The 21,319-nt window shown below is 43.7% G+C and overlaps 1 protein-coding gene across 1 annotated transcript in view; it reads right to left on the bottom strand.

The window, feature by feature from the left end:
* Positions 1–250: 250 nt before the first annotated feature.
* The window catches only part of LRIG3 (leucine rich repeats and immunoglobulin like domains 3), a 44,452-nt gene continuing 23,383 nt past the window's right edge, over positions 251–21,319 (bottom strand). The window contains exons 4-19 of the mRNA XM_037030050.1: positions 18,945–19,076; positions 18,219–18,362; positions 17,038–17,181; positions 16,595–16,738; positions 16,032–16,175; positions 15,058–15,138; positions 14,082–14,153; positions 11,771–11,842; positions 11,113–11,276; positions 8,653–8,973; positions 7,271–7,552; positions 5,668–6,120; positions 4,848–5,006; positions 2,598–2,741; positions 2,235–2,507; positions 251–1,013 (exon numbers count right to left, since the gene is read on the bottom strand). Coding sequence (XP_036885945.1) covers positions 769–1,013; positions 2,235–2,507; positions 2,598–2,741; positions 4,848–5,006; positions 5,668–6,120; positions 7,271–7,552; positions 8,653–8,973; positions 11,113–11,276; positions 11,771–11,842; positions 14,082–14,153; positions 15,058–15,138; positions 16,032–16,175; positions 16,595–16,738; positions 17,038–17,181; positions 18,219–18,362; positions 18,945–19,076 — 2,974 coding nt within the window. The 3' untranslated portion in view covers positions 251–768. The remainder of the gene's footprint in view (positions 1,014–2,234; positions 2,508–2,597; positions 2,742–4,847; positions 5,007–5,667; positions 6,121–7,270; positions 7,553–8,652; positions 8,974–11,112; positions 11,277–11,770; positions 11,843–14,081; positions 14,154–15,057; positions 15,139–16,031; positions 16,176–16,594; positions 16,739–17,037; positions 17,182–18,218; positions 18,363–18,944; positions 19,077–21,319) is intronic.

Here is a 21,319-nt window from a genome sequence, read left to right as displayed (position 1 = left end):
AAAGCACAAAGCACTGGACCACACGAAGCTTAGTATAATTAAGGAATCATGGCCTGCAGCAGTGCCTTAAGCAACGGTGGCTGTGCTACCTCGCACCAGACTACAACAAATCCTTCGTTTAAAGGGTTAGAGACTAACGGCCTCAGACCCCTGTAGCTCCTTCCCCTTCACCGTGCTTCCACACCCATGGACCTGATGTGCGTCTGTGTTACGGCCCTGGGAGGTAGGCAGAACGGTCATTTTTTGCTCGTATTTTTATGTGTTGCATGTAATTTTCACCAGCTTGAGACATGGTCATGTGCAATAATTAAGCCTACACAGGGTTGAAAACAATAACAATGGTATTGTATAGATGGGGCTTAGGTTCAAAATGATACATTTTATTAAATGTGCAAAATAAAATGAACTCTGGTCAAAAAGGTACAAGACAGGTATTATTTAAAATGCTTTAGTACTCATTTTCAATAAAAAGAAATCTGGCATTATAAAAATACATAAAATAGTAATGGATTTATACCCTTAATTTACACAAGATTTTTTTTTTGTATAAAACAAAGTTATAAAATAGTTTAAAAAGAAATTCTTATGTGAAAGTTACTCCCAGTATAAAATTTGTATAAATTTTGGTAATTTTGGTCCATATGTATAAATAAGTCATTTTATCCTTTTAAAATTCATAACTCCATTTAAAAACTTCGGATTCTCTCTCTTTTAAATAAAAGTCCACGTGAGGTAGTAGTATGTCAGAATGCTCGGGCTGCCTTCGGTCTACGTGTCCAAGTCATAGGAATGAAAACGTGGAGTCCTGTGGTTTTCTGAGGTCTGTTTATAGGTATGTGTGCGATTCTCTTGCTGAAACTCTGTCCTTTCTTTCCCATCTTCCTCTGACTCAGAGTCCAAGTCTGGGGAAGAATGTGCTCTCATGTGAAAGGCTCTTGGCTGGCAATCCGATGGCTGCCCGAAGCTTGAAAACGCGTCCAGGTGAGGTCTCCTCAGGGGCTTCCCAAATGTTCCTGAAAGAAAGAGACCCCTTGAGCATTTGCCTCCTTTTGCTAACCTGTGCTCCATCAAGAAGCATTTCGACTGCGGCACCGTACCCCGTGAACACAATAAACATTTTCTGCCAGCGCACAGGACGGCACTCGCTGCCCGTGTGCTGTGGAGACAGAACGTACAGAATGGAGCTGAGGACTCTTATGTCACTCTTACGTACACCCACTGAATCCACGCGTCCGCTGTTTTCCACCTCTCACGACCCGCAGTCATCTTCATCACTGGGCAACGAAGGTCGCCCACCTGTGTTCTCTCAACACCTCACCTTAGGACTGAGAGCCCCACGGTCTCCCTGAAGGGCCTTTAGACAGTAATGTACAAGTAAACCACGCCTGGATACAGGAAGTACTTTTGAAATAATTCTTACGTTACGTTCTTTTTTTACTGGCAAAATATTATTCAACTGACTCAAATTCTTGCCTCAGTGGTATAAAAGAGATTATTTCCATTTTCTTCAAAAAGGAACGTAAGTAATTATACTGTGACAAAACATAAAATTTCTTAATAGCTGGGTGAAATATTCTAAAGTTCTATTTCTTCAACAACAAGACAAGTGGCGGTTTATGTTACCCTATCTCCACTTGGTGTGCAGATGACCTCAGTTCTCCCACCTCCCTGGCTCCAGGCACTAGGTTTAAAAAGTCCACAAACGGGTCTCGGTGCCAGGCAGTGTCCACCGCCGCCACCATGGGCTTCAGGGCTCTGCCGGTGTCCTTGCCAAAGGTAGCCCGGGCTGGCTGGCGAGCAGGGAGCTGCTGCCAGGTAGGATGCTGTCTACCCTTCCACTGTGGGTTTCGTTATAAACCACCAGACATCCCAAACCACAAGCATGCAGTGCACACAACCCCACCCCAAAGGCTGCTGGAGCCCAAAACCACTTTTTCCACATGGCTGACACACTGAGCTCCTCGGTCACTCCCAGAACTCTTGTGTTGGAGGCGAGGCCACACACAGTGCAACCCGAAAGCTCCCAAGGTTTACTTATGGATCAAATACATAGTCAAGTAAAATTCCCCAAATCTGACTTGGCTTTCAGAAACATATATACTAACCAATAGAATGGCATAACAGAATCACTAAAAAAACCAAACTCTTTCCACCAGTTCAGCATTTGAGGCCCTCCCACATGCAACGTGGGGTATGGGTCCCGAGTGGAGGGACCCATAATTAAACAATCTTACCCATGAAGGAATTACTCGAAGTAACTGATGCTGGCTCTGAACTTGGCCCAAAATCTAAAGAGGACTTCAGACACACATTTTTCATTCCAGGTCCTTCACTCTGAGAGTAAGTGGAGCTCATTAACTTCCTCACGTGCGACGGCCATCCCATGTCACTGACACTCTGTTCACAGGCTTCTTCTGCAGGGTGAAGACACGGGTAGCACTCCTTCTTCTTTGTGTGCCCGGCCTCACAGGGGTCCACCAGGGCAGTTCTAGGGTCCGGGCCACGACCTTCCATTTGGGGACAGTATCAGAAGGAGAGAGAGTTAGCACTTCTGGAAATCTTTCGGGAAACAGAACCCGGCTAAGAAAACCACTCACCTGTATGATAGGCTTCAAAAGGATCTGAGCCGTACCCATTCCCCTTCAAACACACGGGGCCTGGGGACCCCAAAAAGGGACAAAGGAAGGGATCCGTGGCAGCGTCCACATCAGCTTCACTGCTGTTGTCGATGTGGCATGTCCCTTTAAAACAGACATCTCAGTCACTGAACCAGTTTTACTCAACACCATTCAGCGTTCTCTCTACTTTTGGCACTTTCCATATTTATAGATGAAAACTCTGCATAGAGTAACACATACAGGGAAAAACTGCAGAGATTCAGGGTTTTTAAAAAACTTGCTGAAGTCTGTGGACTGAGTAAACCTGTGACATCTAACCGAGGACCTGGAGAAGCACTGTCCCACACACGTCAACCTGTTTCCTGGCCCCACCCACCTGCAAGAGAAACTGATTTGTGTGGATGCGGCAGCAAAGCGCTTTCGGCTGAACCACATGACGCCACAGCCACCACCCTTCCTCCGCAAAGTCACAGATGACCAGGACCACAGACTGGCACCTACCCAATGACCTCTTCATGCTGAGCGCAAAGAGGGGCTCGGGCCACACACAACAAGTCCTACTGGGAGTGTTTGAGCTAAAGAGCCCAGAAAGGATAAGCCAGTTAGTAGTGGGCACAGCAGTGAGATCCTGAGTGTTGGAGATGCTGTTGAGCCACCTGGCTGGGAAGCAGGGCTTGATGGACTGAGCGTGGGTGGTGTCAGAGCAGATACGCAGAATGAGGATTCAGCAAAGCTGGGGACCTCCGGAGCGACCCTCAGAGCAGACCAGCCTCCGGCCCCAGGATGCAGGTGACGTGGCACGAGGACGCTCCAGTTCTGTCCCCGTGCTCTTTCACGAAGGTCTTTTCAGTAAACCCTGCGGCATTCGCGCAGGCTCGGGCCTCTGCTCTTTGCAATCACATGAGTGCAGCAGCACGTCCACTTATGAGCTGAAACCTTTTCCATGTACATCCTCTACCACTGCCTTCTCAGGCACTTAGTAATCATTGGTTCAGTCTTTTCTCACCCCTGATTAAACCGTGAAAACCGAAAACACCTCTTCTTCTCTCCCAAGTATGGAGTCCATCACAGAGCAGGCACTCAATGAATGCTTGGGGGAAAAGATGCCAAAATGTGTGAAAACAATGTCAATAGCTCCCACTTGATGAGCCCTTAATATGCGCCAAGCAACATGTAGTTTCTCATTACCATTTTGTTTAATTTTCCCAGCCTAAAGTGGTTCTTAAGAGCACAAGCCTGTGCTCTTATTTATGCTGCCTCCTTCATGATTCTTAAAACTATACAGTTCTTAAAACAAGAGTTAGAGTTACATATTCCTAAGAAAATGATTCTTAAATCATTCGATGTTTCAGAACATGCATGATATCAGTCACCCTCATTTAAATAAGGTAGCAGTGTGGACCCTGGCTTGTGGGGTCTGCGGCATTACGGATGAAATGAGACAAATTCACATCGACTACCAAGTCCTGTGGAGGAAAAGGGATGGCAGGGCCACTCTCTCAAGAGGAGAGAGCCTCGGCCCTTGCCTTGACAAGCTTTGATTGCTTTTCTGGGCACATTATATTGAGGGTGGTCCTCATTTACTATGCATAGGTTCGCTTTAGGTGGTTACCTTTTATGGAAAACAAAGGAGAGGATGCTACAAATCACATCACAGAAGAAGGATATTTGCAAATTCGAAGGGAAAAGTAGTTGAACTGGTTACACTCATCCTTGGAAGGTTCAGCATAGATTTTAGGAAGTTACTTTAAAGATATGCAGTAACCGTTTGCTGCCTCAATTCAGGGTGAGGCAGCTGTAGCAAAAAGCAAGTCTCAAAGTGGCCCAGGTACAATGCAGGCCTGATTCCCCGTGGGAGAACCTATCTGTGGGCGTGGGTCCTGCACACCAGACCTCACCTTCCACTGCCCTTTCCAAGTGGAGGCTGGGCCCATGCCAGCAGAACGGTCTCCTATAAGGTAGAACACTCAGGGCCAAAGAATATTTACAACGTAAAGAAAATATTTACATTGCATGGAGGAATTAAATCTTACTTAACTTACTTCTCTCCTTTTGTTGTCAGAAATGAAGATTTTCCTGGCATTTAAGAAAATTCATTTAATATTAGCTTTGCTGAGGATCTCAGGCCAGGTCCTAAGATCCATTTCTGGAGAAAATTAATATTATATTTGAGCCTTCCGTCAGATTATTTCAAAACAACTGCAGCCCATGCCCATATTGTACGCTCACCATTACTGTCGTGTTGTGGTAAGAAAAATCCGCCCCCTGAAGAAGTGACAAACTGGTGGTGGCTTCCACTTTCTGAGGACACGTAGCCATCCTGTCTGTCGGCCAGCGTCCCCTGAGACGACAGGTAACTAGGGATATCTGCTGGCAAGTTGGTCTCATCTACAACACAACAGCAGCACTCCATTAGCCAAGAAGCCTCCCGAGTGCCCCACGGGCTTCCCTGAGGCACAGTACAGGTTTCTCTCAATCACATCGATCTGCCCTGCAAAGCCATCTGGACTGTGTGGTACTCGGACAGGCAAGTCAGGGCTCTGCGGCTCCGGGCAGCCTGAGCTGATTTTCCACTTTATCACCTATGGGATGCCCCGCCCACATTTCAAAGACAACAAATGTTTAAAAAGAAAGGCTTAAGAATTTTCATGGGATAGAATCTAAGCTCTTGAGTCAATCTTGATTTCTGCTGTAGCCCGACATAGTATTATTCACTGATACAGGAGTGTAAACCTCCCAGCTGAAGGGCTGGTTCCTGATTCTCCACTACCATCCTGTGAAGGACTTAAGCTGATTTCCACTGGGTCTCTCAGCCAACAGGATATTCCGATGAGGCTTTAACAAAAAGCACTCATCTTTAAACATCGGCTGTATTTTGAACCAGGGTGTTATTTTTAGCCAGCCACATTTCTGCAACTGGAAACAAATGAGTCACCCTCCTGACGTGGCCTCAGAATGCAGGACACACGCTGCATAAGAGAGTCGCCAGGGGATCGCACGCACGCACACGCCCGCCGCGCCCGTGCCCGTGCCGGGCCCGTTTGCGCACCTGTGTTGGTAATGCTGCAGTCTTCGTTCCTCCGCCTCGTGTGGTATATGATGACCACCCACACCAGTGACGTGCCCACCACACAGCAGACCACCGCTATGATCACGATGCCCACGGTGGCCCACCCGTCATCGTCTAACGACGAGGCGGTCATCTGAGGGGAGTCACAGGTGGGAGTAGGGATCACACTGAGGCGCACATGGCCTCGCTCGGTGCCCAGGGTGTTAGACATTTCGCATGTGTACTTCCCAGCATCACTGACATCTGAGTCCACAATGATCAGCAGCTGGTTGCCTGCTGCAAAGAAGTGCCTCTCAGTGACCACCAATGGGCTGTCATCCTTGGTCCAGTTCAACCTGGGGGGAGGGCTTCCTCCAGCGATGCATTGCAGGACGGCTGTTTCTCCCTTGGTTACGGTTCGGTCCAACAGGGGCCGCAAAAACGATGGCGTTTCTGAAATGAGGAGTTACGCTTTTTATCTCTTAAACGAAATGATGTTTTGCAATAGACCCAGCGCTTGAATTTATTCAAAGTGCAAGGTAAAATTTTATTCTCCCTCCAGTTACTGTGCGTGCTTCTTTAAGAGTCTAAACATACATAACTTTGTAGATTTCATTTTATTGTTCAGCCATCACTGAGTCTTAACACCAGTGACAGTGACATTTACTTTCTTTAACCTCCACCCCCCCCACTTTTGACAAGGCTGGGGCATGGTGGGAGAGGGGCGGCAAAGCTGAACATTTTAGACATTTTTCAGAAACAAAAATATGTATAAAAATAATGCCACGCACAAGGGTGTGTGAATGCATTGACAAATCAGAACATCATAATTTTTAAGAGAAACTTTCTGGTGCCACGTGTCCAGTCCTATATATTAAAATTCTGAAAATGATGTGCTTTTGTTGTGTGGTGTTAGCAGGTTACTTTAACTCCTTTAAAGCTACACATATGATTAACATGTTCATGTTTTTAAAAAGCATCTGTTTCAGTAAAAGATAAGAAATGAACTCCCATTTTCAGAATGCTAGGGTAAGCCAAGAAAAGAGAATAGGTCCCTCCCAAAATGTTCATATATTTATTATCTCAATTTTTCTTTATAGCGTTAAGATATCGGTGGAACCCTGGTTGGTGTAGCTCAGTGGATTGAGCATGGGGCTGGGGACCAAAGGGTCACTGGTTCAATTCCCAGTCAGGGCACATGCCTGGGTTGTGGGCGAGGTCCCCAGTAGGGCAGCACACCATAGGCAACCACGCATTGATGTTTCCCTTTCTTTCTCCTTTCCTTCCCCTCTCTCTAAAAATAGATAAATAAAACATTTAACAAAACTAAGATATTGGTGGGGGCTTCATGACTTTGCAGGGTGAATCCTACAAAAAAGGGAAAGCACTTCCCCTCTCCTCGGAAGAGGGGGCAGATCCATCTCATCGGCCACAGGCTTGAAGGAGGAACGCACTCCTGACTTCAAAGCTTTCGCAGAGACGTTAGTTCTTCCCAGGAAAGGGCCACATCCTACAGACCGTCTCTCACCCTCCCCACTGAGGGACTCTGGGTGAGCCAGCATCTTTACGGCCACTGTACATCACAGGGCAAACACCCAGTTACCTAGGACAGTCAGGGTTGCATTTGCAGAAATGCTTCCTGCGCTGTTTTGAGCGGTGCAGCTGTACACTCCGATGTCCTCTATCTTCACATCCACGATGAAGAACACGTCATCCTCGGGCATCACGTGCATACGTCTCTCCCTCGCAGCAGGGAAGTCTGTGCCCCCGTCCTTCTGCCAGGCTATCTGCGGGGCCGGGTGTCCCAGGGCAGCGCACTCCAAGCGCGCCATGGCCCCCGCCCGGATGGTGAGGTCCATGGGGGTCTTGGTGAAAGAAGGGAGCACTGAGATATGAAAAACAACGTGGGCGTTAGTGCTGTGGGGGGGTTTAGAGGTTCATTTTCATTCTTTTTTTTTGAGACTTACAAATGGCCCTGACATAGGTAAGGCGGGGGTTATTTCTAATTACAAGACAAGGAATCTAAGGCTTGGAGGAAAGATTAAGTGGCTCCCTCAAGGTTACAGAGGCACAGAAACGATGGAGTCAGGATGAAACGCAGGTCACCTGATCTTGGACTGGAGGTCTTCCCGCTACATTCCAGGGTCCCCAATAATCACTTGTGAGATCTTGGGCAAATCAATTTGTATCTTTGTGACCTAACCACTCCACCTTTAAAAAAAAAAATCTCATCTAGCTCTAATACTCCATGACTTTAGATGTGTTTTGCCCTATACTTTAAACTCAAAATGGTTCTGTGTCAGGCCTCAGCAACCAGTTGTTCGATGCATTAACGAATCATATACACGATCTTTTCCCATAGAAGATAACACATGATTACACGACACATAGCAAGGACCCTACCGCAGAACTCAGTAATTGCCTCCCAGAGCCAACGATGATGTATGTCTTTTGTAAACTGCATTACTTAGTGCTTACTGTATTCTGGGCATTCTGCTAAGTGCTTTACACAGATTTTGTTTAATGATATCATACCTCTATAAGGTAGGTACTATTCTCTCTCATTGAAAGATGTACACATGGAGGCACAGAGAGATTAAGTAACTGGCCCAGAGTCACACAGCTGTAAGCAGAAGTGGTGGGATTCAAACCCAGATCTCTGTGACATAGGCGGTGTGCTTTTAACACTGTACTCATGGCCTCCCACATCAAAGTAGCACAGTGTGAACTCCCAAAGAGCTTAAAATGTCTGGGTCATCTCTGGGTACCCACCATCCTGCGTATGGGGTTGCTGCAAAAAAGGTTTGATCAGATACAAATAACCAAGAATCTGAATGTTGGGGCATGAGAGGTAGGGGAAAAAGGGGGTTGGTAGAGAACTATGAGAGCAGAGGACAGGAGCAGGAGTAAGAGGAAGAAGAAACCAGGTGCTTTCTGTTTCTAAAAGGAGCCTTGGAATGCAAAAGGCAAAGTCAGATCACGTACTATTCACTGTCAGCTTGGCTTTGACGGAGTAGGATGAACCGAAGTGATTGGAGATGACGCACTGGTATTTCCCTTCGCTGGTGAATCCCACGTTGCGCAGCCGCAGAATGGTGGTGTACTCCATCACCTCGCCGCCGTGGGCCCGCAGGTGTGCGTAGTTCTCCATCTCGGCATCATGCAGCAGCTCGTTGTCTTTTTTCCAAGCGAAAGTCATTGGGGAATCACTGCTGCTGGCAGCCGAGCAGATAAAGCTCAAATTGGAACCTTTTATTGCTGATTGCGTTTCTGGCTGAACCGTGATCTGGGGTTTAGGGAAATCATCTGTTCAAAGTGGACAGGAGGAAACAGAACAATGTGAAGGCTTGAGAGCCCAAACGCTACTCAGACGTGGACAGCAAGAAACTCAAAACCAACAGGGGCTTAGGTTTTACCCTTTGTGTATGTTTCACTGATGGACTAGCAGCCCCAGTGTTGAAACGATGGCCTGGGAGAGTGTTTATAAAGGAATTCATTCACTTCAAGTAGGGATGGAGAGCTATTTATCAATCATTAACTGAGAGAAGACTGTTATTTTAGAACACGGTATATCCCAGACCCCCTGTGTTTTTTAAAATATAAATACAAGAAAAAAATCAGTTAAGAAACTCATAGACCACCTAAAAACGCTATCAGGAACTGTAATTCTCTCTCTGTTCTTCAAATACAAAGAAGCGGCAAAATTAAAAAATCGAACATCAATATGATAGTCAATATTACTAAAGACAGCAATTAACACCCCATTTACCAAAAACAGAACCCATATTACACGCAGTAATTTGTAGGCAGAACAGAAAAAACCAATCCTGTCGAGAAAGAAAAAGCCCTCCTCAAGCACACTGTGAGAGCCTGGCATAGCCTGCCCCTGAGAGTGGACCATCCATCCAGCCGCTGGGAGCTGCACTGTCAGGGCTACATTGTAATTAGAGCTAAGCAACTCTTTCATTGCAAACAGTTATTTTTAGTTCTCTGTTACTTTTCGGAAAAGTTACCTTTTAGAACTGCAGTTTCTCAGAGATGGTCTAAACCCAGAAGACAACATCTTAGATCTAACAAATGTATTATCTGGGTTCTGAGAAAGGTACTGCAAAAATAGTGAGTGTGTGTATGAGAGGCCGGGATGTGGGGGATGCTCTGATAACTCCCATGCTGCTGATTTCCAATGCCGTGCCAGCAAGTTGCTAATTTCTTCTTTTGTATGATGGTCGTGGAATTCTCACCTGGTAAATCAGTGTTCATGCTCCACACGGATGCAGTATTATGGATACTGCATATACAGGGGTAGGTAAAAGTAGGTGTACAGCTGTGAATATGTGAAACATGGAGTTTGTTCTTGTATTATTTATTACTGTGCTATTTCCCACATGAACAACTGTATACCTACTTTGCCTCACCCTATTTGTCTCAAAGTAATGAAGAGTTCCTATCTTGGAAACAGAACTGTGAAAACAACTCAGGTCCTTACAGATAAATGCCAAAAGCTTATTTAGATCCAAGAGCTACATCAGATGTTTTATTTCCAGAAACTCTTGGCACCATTTAATGCTGTAACCTAAAAATATATATATATATATATATATTTTTCTTATACTTATCTAACCAATCTCAAGGGAAACATTTCTAAATAAATTTTTAAAGGCCAATATAAAACTAGGTTCTGTAATATCTTAATGCACATGCTAAAATTTAAGCAAAAGCTGACTTCATGTTCTGTATACCCGTTTTGTTTCTCAAAGGCCTCCATGGCAGTGAATAGTAAACAGTGCAGCGCAGTAGACAGGAAATGGTATGAAAAAGATACAAACTTGGCTTTTTGATCCAGATCTGCTAACTAGCCGGGTGACATTTGGATAAGCAGATTTCTAATGCTGAAATGCTTAGGTGCTAAAATAAGAGACCATAAATTGATTCATAATAAATTCAGACTTTCATTACTTGAAATGCCTTACCCCCCAATAGTAAAAATTTTAGCAGCCTATAAATCACTAACTAATAATCTGCTCTTTCTCCTTCACATAAACCACACTTGCACAGGGCTCCGTTCGGTCTCTTCCCGGCGCTCACGAGACCCTCCCAACAAGTCCTGGCGCTGGGAAGAGCTGAGAGCAGGGTCCCCATTCATACAGGCAGGAGGGAGATGCAGGGGATTTAAGTAGAAGGGCTGGACTACATCCTTTAATTCCCGAGATCCAACATCATTCTCTCTCCACCAAAGCCCCCTAATGCCCAAACAAAGACCGCGGAAACTCTCCTTCTCATCTGTAGTATTAAAATAATATGCAAACTATAGATCCATTTTCATCTACCTTAGCAGAAATAAAAGCCTTATTAAAAGAGCATAAGTGTATTCAAATATATTACTGGGAAAAATGGGAGAAATAAAAAGAAGAAGGAATAAAAGGCCAGGGAGCCAGCACCACTCACCACACACAAAGCCGTCGGGGCTAACAGCGAAAATGCTCCTTCCCTTCAGCAGCTGAGGGTGGGCACAACTGGCGTTCACGAAGCTCTGAAAGTTGTTTTCCGCCACCCACTGTGGGAGCCATTTCAGTTGGCAATCACACAAAAGGCTTGATGTATTTAAATGCCTGAGGAGAGTAATTACATTCAATTTGTTTTGTATGAAATGCAGATTTGCACAAGCAAGCTAAACTCAAGTAAACACTAACAAAGTAGTGAATAAGGAAAACACATATCCCAGGTAGTAATATCCTACAGTCTGTCTTAAGATGCAAGAAATGTGCCTAGCACAATTTTTGGGGGGTTGTTCTTGCCGACTGACTACTGAGACAGAACTGCTGATCTATCCATCCAAGATACCTCACTACTGAGAACTTGTCACTGTGACCCAGCACATTAGGCCTCACAAATTCACATGACAAAGTCATCCCAGAAGGAAAGAGAAACTACTCTTTTTAACAAAAGGAACCAATTTTCCTTTCATTACTCTTTGCTTTCCTTTTGCTTTCTGGTATGAAAGCCAAAGAATACTAAGAACGGGCTAGACGCAATTCACAGCAACGTAACCCAGGATGACACACCCCGTGGTGGTTTTCCCCGTAGAAGGAAAAGCAAAGCTTACAGTTGCTGAAGTTTCTTCATTTGTGAAAATGCATTGCCTTGTAATGACATGATTGCGTTGTCACTCAGGTCTCTGAAAATAATCAAATCAGATACATCAGGCGCAAACGGTGGTCTGGGCATGTCTTTCACCAAACACACACTCGAGGGCCGACACGCACCAGGGGCCGATGCCTGCAGGGCCCACAAGGAAGAAGCCAGTGCTGAAGAACATGGGTACCTGCACTAGAGGCTAGTTCCGTCATAGTGAGAGATCCTCCTTCCATTACCATTTGCAGGTCATCGGACTCACAAGGGCCCACGCTATTCTGCTGTATTATTTTTATTGAATTTCTCATTATTCAAGTTAACCATTAATACCTTTTAAGTACACAAATTGCTCATAATTATGCTTTTAAAAGAACATCATATATAGAATACTTGCTAGGATATGCACTGTTAAGTGATTTACGTATACTATTACATTTACCCCTCACAGCAAACCCAAAAGATGGCATTATGACCTTGCTCAGCAGGAAAAGGACACTAAGATTTGAGCCCAATTATTTCAAAACCTAGGCTTAATCACTAGCCTGATTCTGCCACACACAACTCGCTACCGTAAAGAAGGTTAAGTGTTTAGACAAGGTGTACTTGCTCAAACAAACACACACTTCAGGCAGAACATTTACACAGCGAGCAAATACTTTGGGCTGGTTTTGTTTTCAACTAGTACTTCCAAGCAGTTTGAGTTAAAGCACTCGCCACACGATTACTACTGTTTTTCTTTCCAAGGGTCCGTGTATACAAAAAGGGCTGTGAATGAGACAAATGACCACAAAGACAGAATGAAGGCACTAAACGTGGGCAGCGAAAGAGGCTGGGAGAGCCAAGAAGGTTCAGAGACTTGAAGCAGAGGCTAATACCCCACTGATCCCCTGACGCCACTTCCCCAGAACTGGAGTGGGTCCCAGGACAAACCCTTTGGCTCGTTTCTCTTGTTGCAGTAAGTCCCGCTGTGCTGCGCTGCCCCTCCCCATTCTGCTTTGCACAGTCACTCCGCACAACCTGAACGGCTGCACGGTCACTGAGGCTCACCATCCAAATCCCCTCCGCCTGCCAGGTACGCCAGAGACAGCAGCAAGGGGGTTCCCAGGAAACAGCTAAGTCTTCACTGGCAACACACAGCATAGTACAAACCCAATGCACACTTTAAATGATAACTTCTTTATATAAGGGATTACATACTGAAATTTCTGGCCATAAGCACTCCTTGCTGGTTAGAGTGAAGTATTCATGTTGCTTTGTACTTCTCCTGTTGAGGCATAAGCCATAAAGTCACGGCCACGAGCAGCTGGCTGGCTCAGGGCTCATGCCAGGTTTTGATTCCTATCACGGTTGCCTCATCTGCTCTCCTAAAGCTGAAAATAGTTAAGCCCCCAAATGTCATTTCAAACTGGTGTGCCAGGAGTTATCCTAGAATGGCGGGTGGCAGAGGTGGTGAAGGTAAGAGCTTGTGCGAGGCGGGGACACCGTGAAAACACAGGCAGCCCTGGTTGGAGTCCCGGTTCTGCCTGTGGCTGACTGTTAGTAGCAGAACAAAAAAAATGAGAATAAAGGGGGAGAAGCAGGTTGTATGTTTTATAACCAAGCATTAGCAATGACAAACTAACAAAAACTCTGAAAGTAGTGTTCATAACCTCCAAGTGTCATTCTCAAGAACTGTGTCATTCACAAGAACTCCTTTTTGTGTCTTTAATAGTGTTCTTGTGAGGATTATTTGAGGCTACATATAAAAACCTTGGCATAATGCCTGACGTGTTGTGGGTGCATACCAAATGGCAGTTTTCTAAGTTTTTTATTCATTTTTATTAATTTAGAGCAGGGGGGGACAGAGAGAGAGACATCACTTTGTTGTTCCACTTGCTGATGCATTCATTGGTTGATTACTGTAGATACCCTGACCAGGGATCGCATAAGCAACCCTGGCGTATAGGGATGACACTCTAACCAACTGAACCACCCTCCAGGGCATGAATGATAGTTCAACAAATATATACCACTAGTTGAGAAAAATAACTAAACAAGACCCAAGAATAATTTGCAGCAATGTCCTTAAATGCACAGGAAAAGGTGTGTCTGGATACTTCCAGACAGACATAGATAGGTGGGAAGGCAGGTAGGTGAGCAGACAGCAGATGAGCAGATGTGTACCTGCACTTTCTGGTATGAAGAGGACGCCAACAAAATTATGTTTTAGTTTGTTTTAGCTTTCAGGCCACATCAGTAAACACCTATCTTAGTCTACTGGAAACTAAATGCCAGCTACTCACAGATGTTCTAATGCATCCAAACCAGCGAAGGCTTTTTTGGTAATAGATCGAATCCGATTTCCCTGAAGGATTCTGAAAAAAAGAGATTCCCATTGGAACAGTTCACAAAAGCCATTTTGGGCATAGAATGCTCATGAAGATCACTGCTCTTGAAATCACTTATGAATACTTTATTTTCTTGAGTTAAATAAAATAGTGTCTGTAAAAGTGTGTCCGTATCATCTACTTCAGTGATATGGTTCAGCAGGGTTTCCACAGCATTCAAAAGAGAACCCAGTGAAAAACGGGTAATCAATAAATTACACGGATGGCCAAATTAAAGCAGTGCCTTTCAAAGTCTCTTTAGGAATGGCTAGCCATTACTATGGGTAGAAACTTTACTCCAAGTAAATTTCCTCAGCACTCTAATAGATGAAGCAGGTAACACTGGAGAATTTCTCTCTAGCCTCCCTACTCATGAATATCTTCATTATTGACTGAAGTTTAGGGGTACATGAAACTCTATTTGAAAACCACTGGCTTAAAATACAAAATCTGGCCATCCACAGAGCCATTTTATGGCTAAATATAAGCAAGCATTTATTGCTTGGAACCTACATCAGTGTTACCAGTAGATACTGGGTTACTTCACTTAAAAATTTCTGTGAGTAGAGTGCAATAGTAAAAATTTCAAAATGTTGAAATTTTACACAATGATAATCTTAAGGGTCTAAGCACACAGAACAATAATACATTCTTATCTAGATATTAAAATAAGTTAAAGAAACCAGTGTTGAATAAAACCCTTATACCAAAGAAAAGCAAATTAACACACTTCTTATATAAAAGCACTCATTATGGGAAATGACAAAGGACAGCAACCGGATTAAGCACCTATTTCTAAACTCTTTAAGTCTGTGGAACTGACTCAATTAAGACACAATGTTTATTTTAGGTCAAAGAGTGAGTCACATTATGGGGTGAATCTCATACTCACAGCCGCCTGAGTTTGTCAAGCCCAGAGAAAGCACCATTCATGTCCTCAATCGTCCAGGAAATTTCATTGTTCTTCAGATCCCTAATATTAAAAAGGAATGTTACTAAAACTGGTACCAAGTACTTAACAAAAGATACAAGCATTCTCTTTAGGAATACACTCAGAAATCTAAGACCACCACCCAGGTGGCACGTGATTTGCAGTCAAGTCCTCCTAATTCCCACATCTTCTGTGCGCCTTTCCAAACAACAGAAAATTCTCCCTCTTCCCACAACACTTTCAGTTTTTATCCAGAATCAGGACAGCTGAATCTGGCTCTATTAATTCCTCTATCAAGATGACTAAATCCTGAAAGACTTGAAGAGTCTGAAAAATACATTAAACTTTTAAACCACTGTTCCAACCACATAAGCAGGAGCTCGCCAAAGCATACAGTATGTCTTTCAATTATGTAATGCTTCAAGTAGAGAACACGGCAAAAGTTTCTGACGGTGCAAAAATCTCGAGCCCGTTGCGCAACGTTAAAATTAGTGTTTGAGAGATTTTTCAAAGGTCAATTAGTCCAGTTCCCTCTTCTTTTTCTTGGACAGAGATCAAATCTGGATGTAACTGGTATGATAAACAGGCATCCTCCTCTGATGACTTTGTATATCTTTTTGCTCTTAGTAATTTTTAATCTGCATTTTATAAAAATTAGTGGGCTTAAAATTGTTTCCCTCTTGAGCAGTTAGCAACTTCCTGGAGATCCTGAGTATAATCACCCAAACAATCTGATCACTGTCTTTTTAATCCCTTTAAGAAACCCATATGGATGAAATGGACTGATTTTAATCAAACTGATCTGGGAAAGATTAAGACACTACTTCTAAGGCTGTACACACTTCCTTCAGAACAAAGGAAATCTGCTGGGAGAAAAGTGGGCACATTTAGGAACCAATTAGGTTCATGCACGGAGAGCAAAATGTGTAACTTACAAAGTCTTTAAACTGGAAAGCCCCCGGAAGGCGCAATCAGCAATGTAGCTGACTTTGTTGTTCCCAATGTGCAGAGTGTTTAGCAAGCTGAGGCCCAGGAAGCTTGAATCATCCAACCTCGATAAGTGATTGAAAGTCAGGTCCCTGTAAAGGGAAAAGGGAAAAAGAAACCCCACATATAATAGCTTTTACTTTCTAATTCAACACAATGATTTGTTAAACAAAACAAAACAAAAAAGACAGGTAATATGTATAACCACAATAATCCTTATTCTGAAACTCTGCCCCCTTAATAATATGCAGGTAAATATTATTTATAATCCTAGTAATTTAAAAACATCTCTTTACTTGAAAATAACCATCACTGCTTTAGCCCACGCGCCACAGACCCGAAACAGCAGAGTCGGCTTCCACTTATCAGGACAAAAATACGACTAGGTTGCATGTGGAAAAAAGCTGTCACCTTGGAAACTGTTATGAAAATTTCACAGATCAGTGGTAAGAAGCTCATGCTCTGGCATGATCCCTGCTCTCAAACTTGAGGGGAATAAAAGGCAACTCACAGCTCACTGAGTTTTTGGCAGAACTCCCAGGCATCAGGACTGATCCTGCTGATGGCATTTTGGCTGAGGTGAAGTTCCTGCAGCATCAGCAAGCCATAAAGCCAGCCTTTGGTGATCTCTGTGAGGTTGTTATGGTCCAGCTGCCTACATTTACAATGAGAATCAGAAGATCCAAAGTTCATTATCTGGTCTCTTCAAAGGGGACATGTGATGACAACCTTTTACATATCACTATTGTTGCTAGACATTTTAGCTTTTGTTGTATGAAGATATCAGCAGAAAAGACCACATGCTTATAAATTTCGAAGTCATTTTACCTAAAACAAAGCTAAATGATAAACGACTGTCAATTATAAGATTTTTAACATGGAATTTCAAATAAAAGATACTGAATGTTGAGAGGTCATGCTACCGGAGTAGGAATTGCAATGTCCCACACTTACAAGATCTCCATGTTGCTCAGCCCCCAAAAAGCTCCATCCATAAGTCTTGTTACTCCATTTCTCTGCATTTTCAGAGACTTCAAAGCTCCAAGCCCTTGGAACGTGAGCCCATCTACGTTTTTGATCTTGTTTCGGTTCAGTTCACTGCGTTGGATATTACAGTGAAACAGTTAGCTCATACGACAAATTCTGGAGGTAGTAATAAAATGTCACACTACTACAGTACAGTGAAACCAGCTACTGTTAGAATTACATGTGGTCTTCAATTTCTAAACATTTTAATTGAGACAAATTTTGATTTAATAGCAATAAGTGAATCTCCTTCTGAAACTGTGTGATGTATTTCTGGAATGATAAAATACTGAAATTAGACTACACTTTAGTTTCGAAACTGTGTCCACTCAGTACAAAAGTAAACAAATTAATATTTGTCTTTAAGTTATCCAGAATGAGAATGATGAATGTGACCTTCAACCATGAGGTTCATTCAGGAATAGGGAGGTCAAGTTTATCCTACTCAGTCTGCTTACACAAGTTGGTTCCTCTTGCGCTTCTTTACATTTAGTGCTTTGTCTTTAAGGCAGTCATTCTCAAACTTGTGTGTACACTGGAATCACCTGGGAGTTTTAAAAATTACCGAGGCCTGGATCTTACCCCCAGAGGTTCCCATATAATTAGCCTAGGGTGTAGCCTGGGCATTGGGATTTTTAAAAGCTCCCCAAGTGTCTGTAATGTGCAGTGGAGGCTGAAAACCACTATTTTGTAGGAGCCCATTCACAGATCATTCAAGCAATACTAACGAGACAGTTCTTTACAGCCATGTAAGCCCTCAGAGCCTCCTGGAGTTGTCGGCATTATTCTCGTAAACCCCAGCTATCGAGAGTCCCCAGGATTTGTTCTGTGCCACAACGACGTCTCGGTGCACTCAGGACACCACTGTTTGACGATTACACTGTTCACTCTTCAGGTAACAACCCCACAGGCCTCGTCGGGCCGGAGCTTGTTCTAGGTGACGCCTAAGGCTTGTTCTGATTCAGCGATTCTACAACTCCGGCTCTCAAAGGGAAGATGGCCACATCCTTGCTTCTAAACTCTTTCGGCCACTTTGTGGATTTTAGGGAACAGACACCGAGGGTTTAGAGGAGACGAGGAAACATCACCTATGAGGACGCTGTACTTACAGGTGTTGCAGTTGGGGCAGTTTAAACATCTTGGGAGGAATAGTGGAAATTCGGTTCCTGTTCAGCTTCAATACCAGGAGTGTGTTGGCCAGATTGTCAAAATAACCAGGTTCTATGGATGTGACCCGGTTGCTGTTGATGTACCTGTTGAAAGTTGGAAGATGAGCTTCTCTTTCTGGTTGCTTTGGGAAGACGGAGTGCACGCATGATCTGTACTATAACGACTCTCCAGAGAACCTAACCACCACGTGTACCAGTGGACACTTTAAATAACCGCTCCTCTGGTCCTTGGGGACCGGGACTGACCGTGACTCCCACACACTGGCAGGGAAAGAGTAACTGGAAAATCTGAAGACTATAAAAATTTGTTAGAGATGCTTATCTACTTTTTAAAAATTAATTTCATTTTTGTTGACTTAGTAATAAAACAACAATGACATGACAATGGTCTAATCTAACTTTTTTAAAGAAGCATGTTGCACCCCACAAGTTTTCTTATCCCATCCATGAGAAGGGATGTCTCATTCTTTTGTTACTCAAAGTATCAGAGTAAAATGAAGATCGTGGCTATTCAGACTTAGAGCAAATTATCAATCAGTAAAAAAGTCACACTTTTGACTCATCTGCAGCAAAAACAGGCAGTTTGTTGTGTCTTAAAGTGGGTTTTCTGAAAACATGACATTTTCACCACAGGTAAAAATATTTGCTAGAGAGAAGCTGACTCACAGATGTTTGAGCTGCAGAGGTGGAAATGCGGTTCTAAGATCCGAAATGTTATTGTTGCTGAGGTCCAATGTTTCCAGGGATTGAAAATGCTTCAGCTGTTCGGGTAGTATTTCACCAATCTTGTTTGCAGCTCTGCAACGAGAAGACAGCAAAGGTAACAGGGGTAGTGGTACGACAACCTGAAAGGCGAAAAATACTCTATTCCGAACTGGTTCTCCAGAAAAATGGAAAACCGATCGCTCTAAACAGCACTTTTGAAAGTTAAAGAGCATCTCTTCAGTCACTTTAATTCTGAATTAAATAGTACACCATAATATAAAAATATATGAAAAACATTCCTCTAAAAATCTGGGTGTGTTATCTGAATGACTTTTCTCTGCTATTTTGTTAACAGTCCTTCTTGCTTTTCATTTTTTATTAAATGGCATGTGAATGCCTAGTGCTAAGTTGGCATGTTTTGTTACACTGATTTGTTAGTTCCTTCTTCCTTCTTGTTGATTCCTAATCTATTTCTAATTCTTCGCTCAGAAAGTACCCACTCTTCAGGTGCCAATGAACTTCAAATACTCATCAGATTGTGACATTTTTAAAGCTATGATAGAGAGATCTCTTTAAGAAATAGCAAGTTTCAGTGCACTGCCACAGACTTAAAACCAGGCAATATGCATGCTTCGGGGCTCTGAATAGTATAACAGTATTATGTAAGAGCACCCCAGTGTACATAACCCCTGGGAGCAGATTTAAAATATTTGACATTAATGAACAGTCTTGACGCCGAACCAGGATGTCCAATATGGTGGCCACACAAAGCTCTTTATGTTTAATTAAAGCGATATGTTTAAATTCAATTCTTTAGTCACAGTTGCCACACGTGCCCGGGGCAGTGCACATGCAGCTCTCACCATCAGGAGAAGTTCTGGTGGTGAGCGCTTTAGACCACAAATTTTAAAAAAAGAGGCCAAGGCAAAGCTCGTAAGAGGTCATCAATAAAACAGGTTCTGAGGGGAAAGTCAGCATTAAATGGCCATTTTGCTAGAACAGAAAAATTAAACTGATGGGTGGGACACCTTAATTGTCACATTAGATCTTTACTTTTTTAGGCAATCACTTGCCTAAAAGGGGGAAGATAATGTGTTGAGGTTGAAAAGCCGGGAAGAAGACAGTCTATCTACAGAAAAAGTCTTCTCTTTACAACCAACCCCAAACGAGACAACCTGAAGGCTCTATGTACTACAGTCTGCAGAAGTCACGTGCTGGTGTATCTACACACTGTCTGTAGTTAACCTCCACTTAATTCGAAAGCTTAGAAAATCCACTTCCTGTATGTACCTTCCTTACCCATAGATGCATTTCTTTGTGCTCTCAGTTTATTACGCTCTTCTGCATTATTGTAACTCACAGGCTTCTCACCAGCTCAGCAGGTTCCTGAGTTGGGTCCAACTGTCATGTACCTCCCCAAAGCCTGTGTGGCTCTGTCACAGCCCTCACCCTGGCGCTCCTGTCTGTCACACTGTGAGCTCCCTCCACGCGGGGACATGTCTCCACCCCTCTGTCTTGGAACGTGTACAGAACTGAATCACGTTGAAGACATATTATGAGATTCCAAGCCCTATGCTAAGCATTTCTTCATACACGCATTTGCCATTTACTTGCGACAACCTTCTCTGGTACAGATATCATAGTTCATTTTAAAATTAGGAAATTAGAGTTTTCAATCTAATAGTCCAAACAATCCCAAAGTGCCTCACAGAGTAAGTCCTTACTGGTCCCCAAACTATCCCTGAAATCTTGTTTCCTAGCACATGGTTTCAAAGATATTTTGCCAGTAAGTCCTTATGAGGAGACTCACCTCAAGAAATGCCTACGACTTCCTACACCCGTGGAAGTGCGGTACTTCTGCTTTCAGACTCCTGCAGGACTCCACCCTGGCTCACTGGGCCCCCATCGTGCCCCTACGGAGGAAGCCCTGGAAATGCCCCCAGCTGTGTGTGCAGCCTGGGTTGCTAAAAGGGGGCCCCAGGGGTCTGCGTGTGTTTGACACCCACCAGAGTAGCAGACTTCCTGATTACCTGCCAATGCCAGGGCCTGCCTTCCCCACAAGGAAGAACAGGTTGTTAAGTCTCTAAGCAAACAACTGAGGAAGCTTCTCAAAATGGTGTTAAAATCCTCCGTAGGTTACTTTTAAGGACTGTGGGGGGAATCTTTTGTCACCCAAGTCATCTGAGAATCTAGCCTCATTTTAAAGTAATGCTATCTATACAGGATAACAAGGCGATGCAGATGGAGGAGCCAAGCTTGGTGATAACAGTCAGGTGAGAAACCACCACCACCACCACCACAAACCCACCAGAATCAGCATCTCCATGTACCAGTCA

The sequence above is a fragment of the Sturnira hondurensis genome, unplaced genomic scaffold (genome assembly GCF_014824575.4).
Source record: "Sturnira hondurensis isolate 20B ecotype Veracruz unplaced genomic scaffold, ASM1482457v3 Scaffold0020601, whole genome shotgun sequence".
Classification (NCBI taxonomy): Eukaryota; Metazoa; Chordata; class Mammalia; order Chiroptera; family Phyllostomidae; genus Sturnira; species Sturnira hondurensis.
The sequence above is the reverse complement of the archived record's forward strand: the minus strand, read 5'-3'. Positions and strand labels throughout refer to the sequence as shown.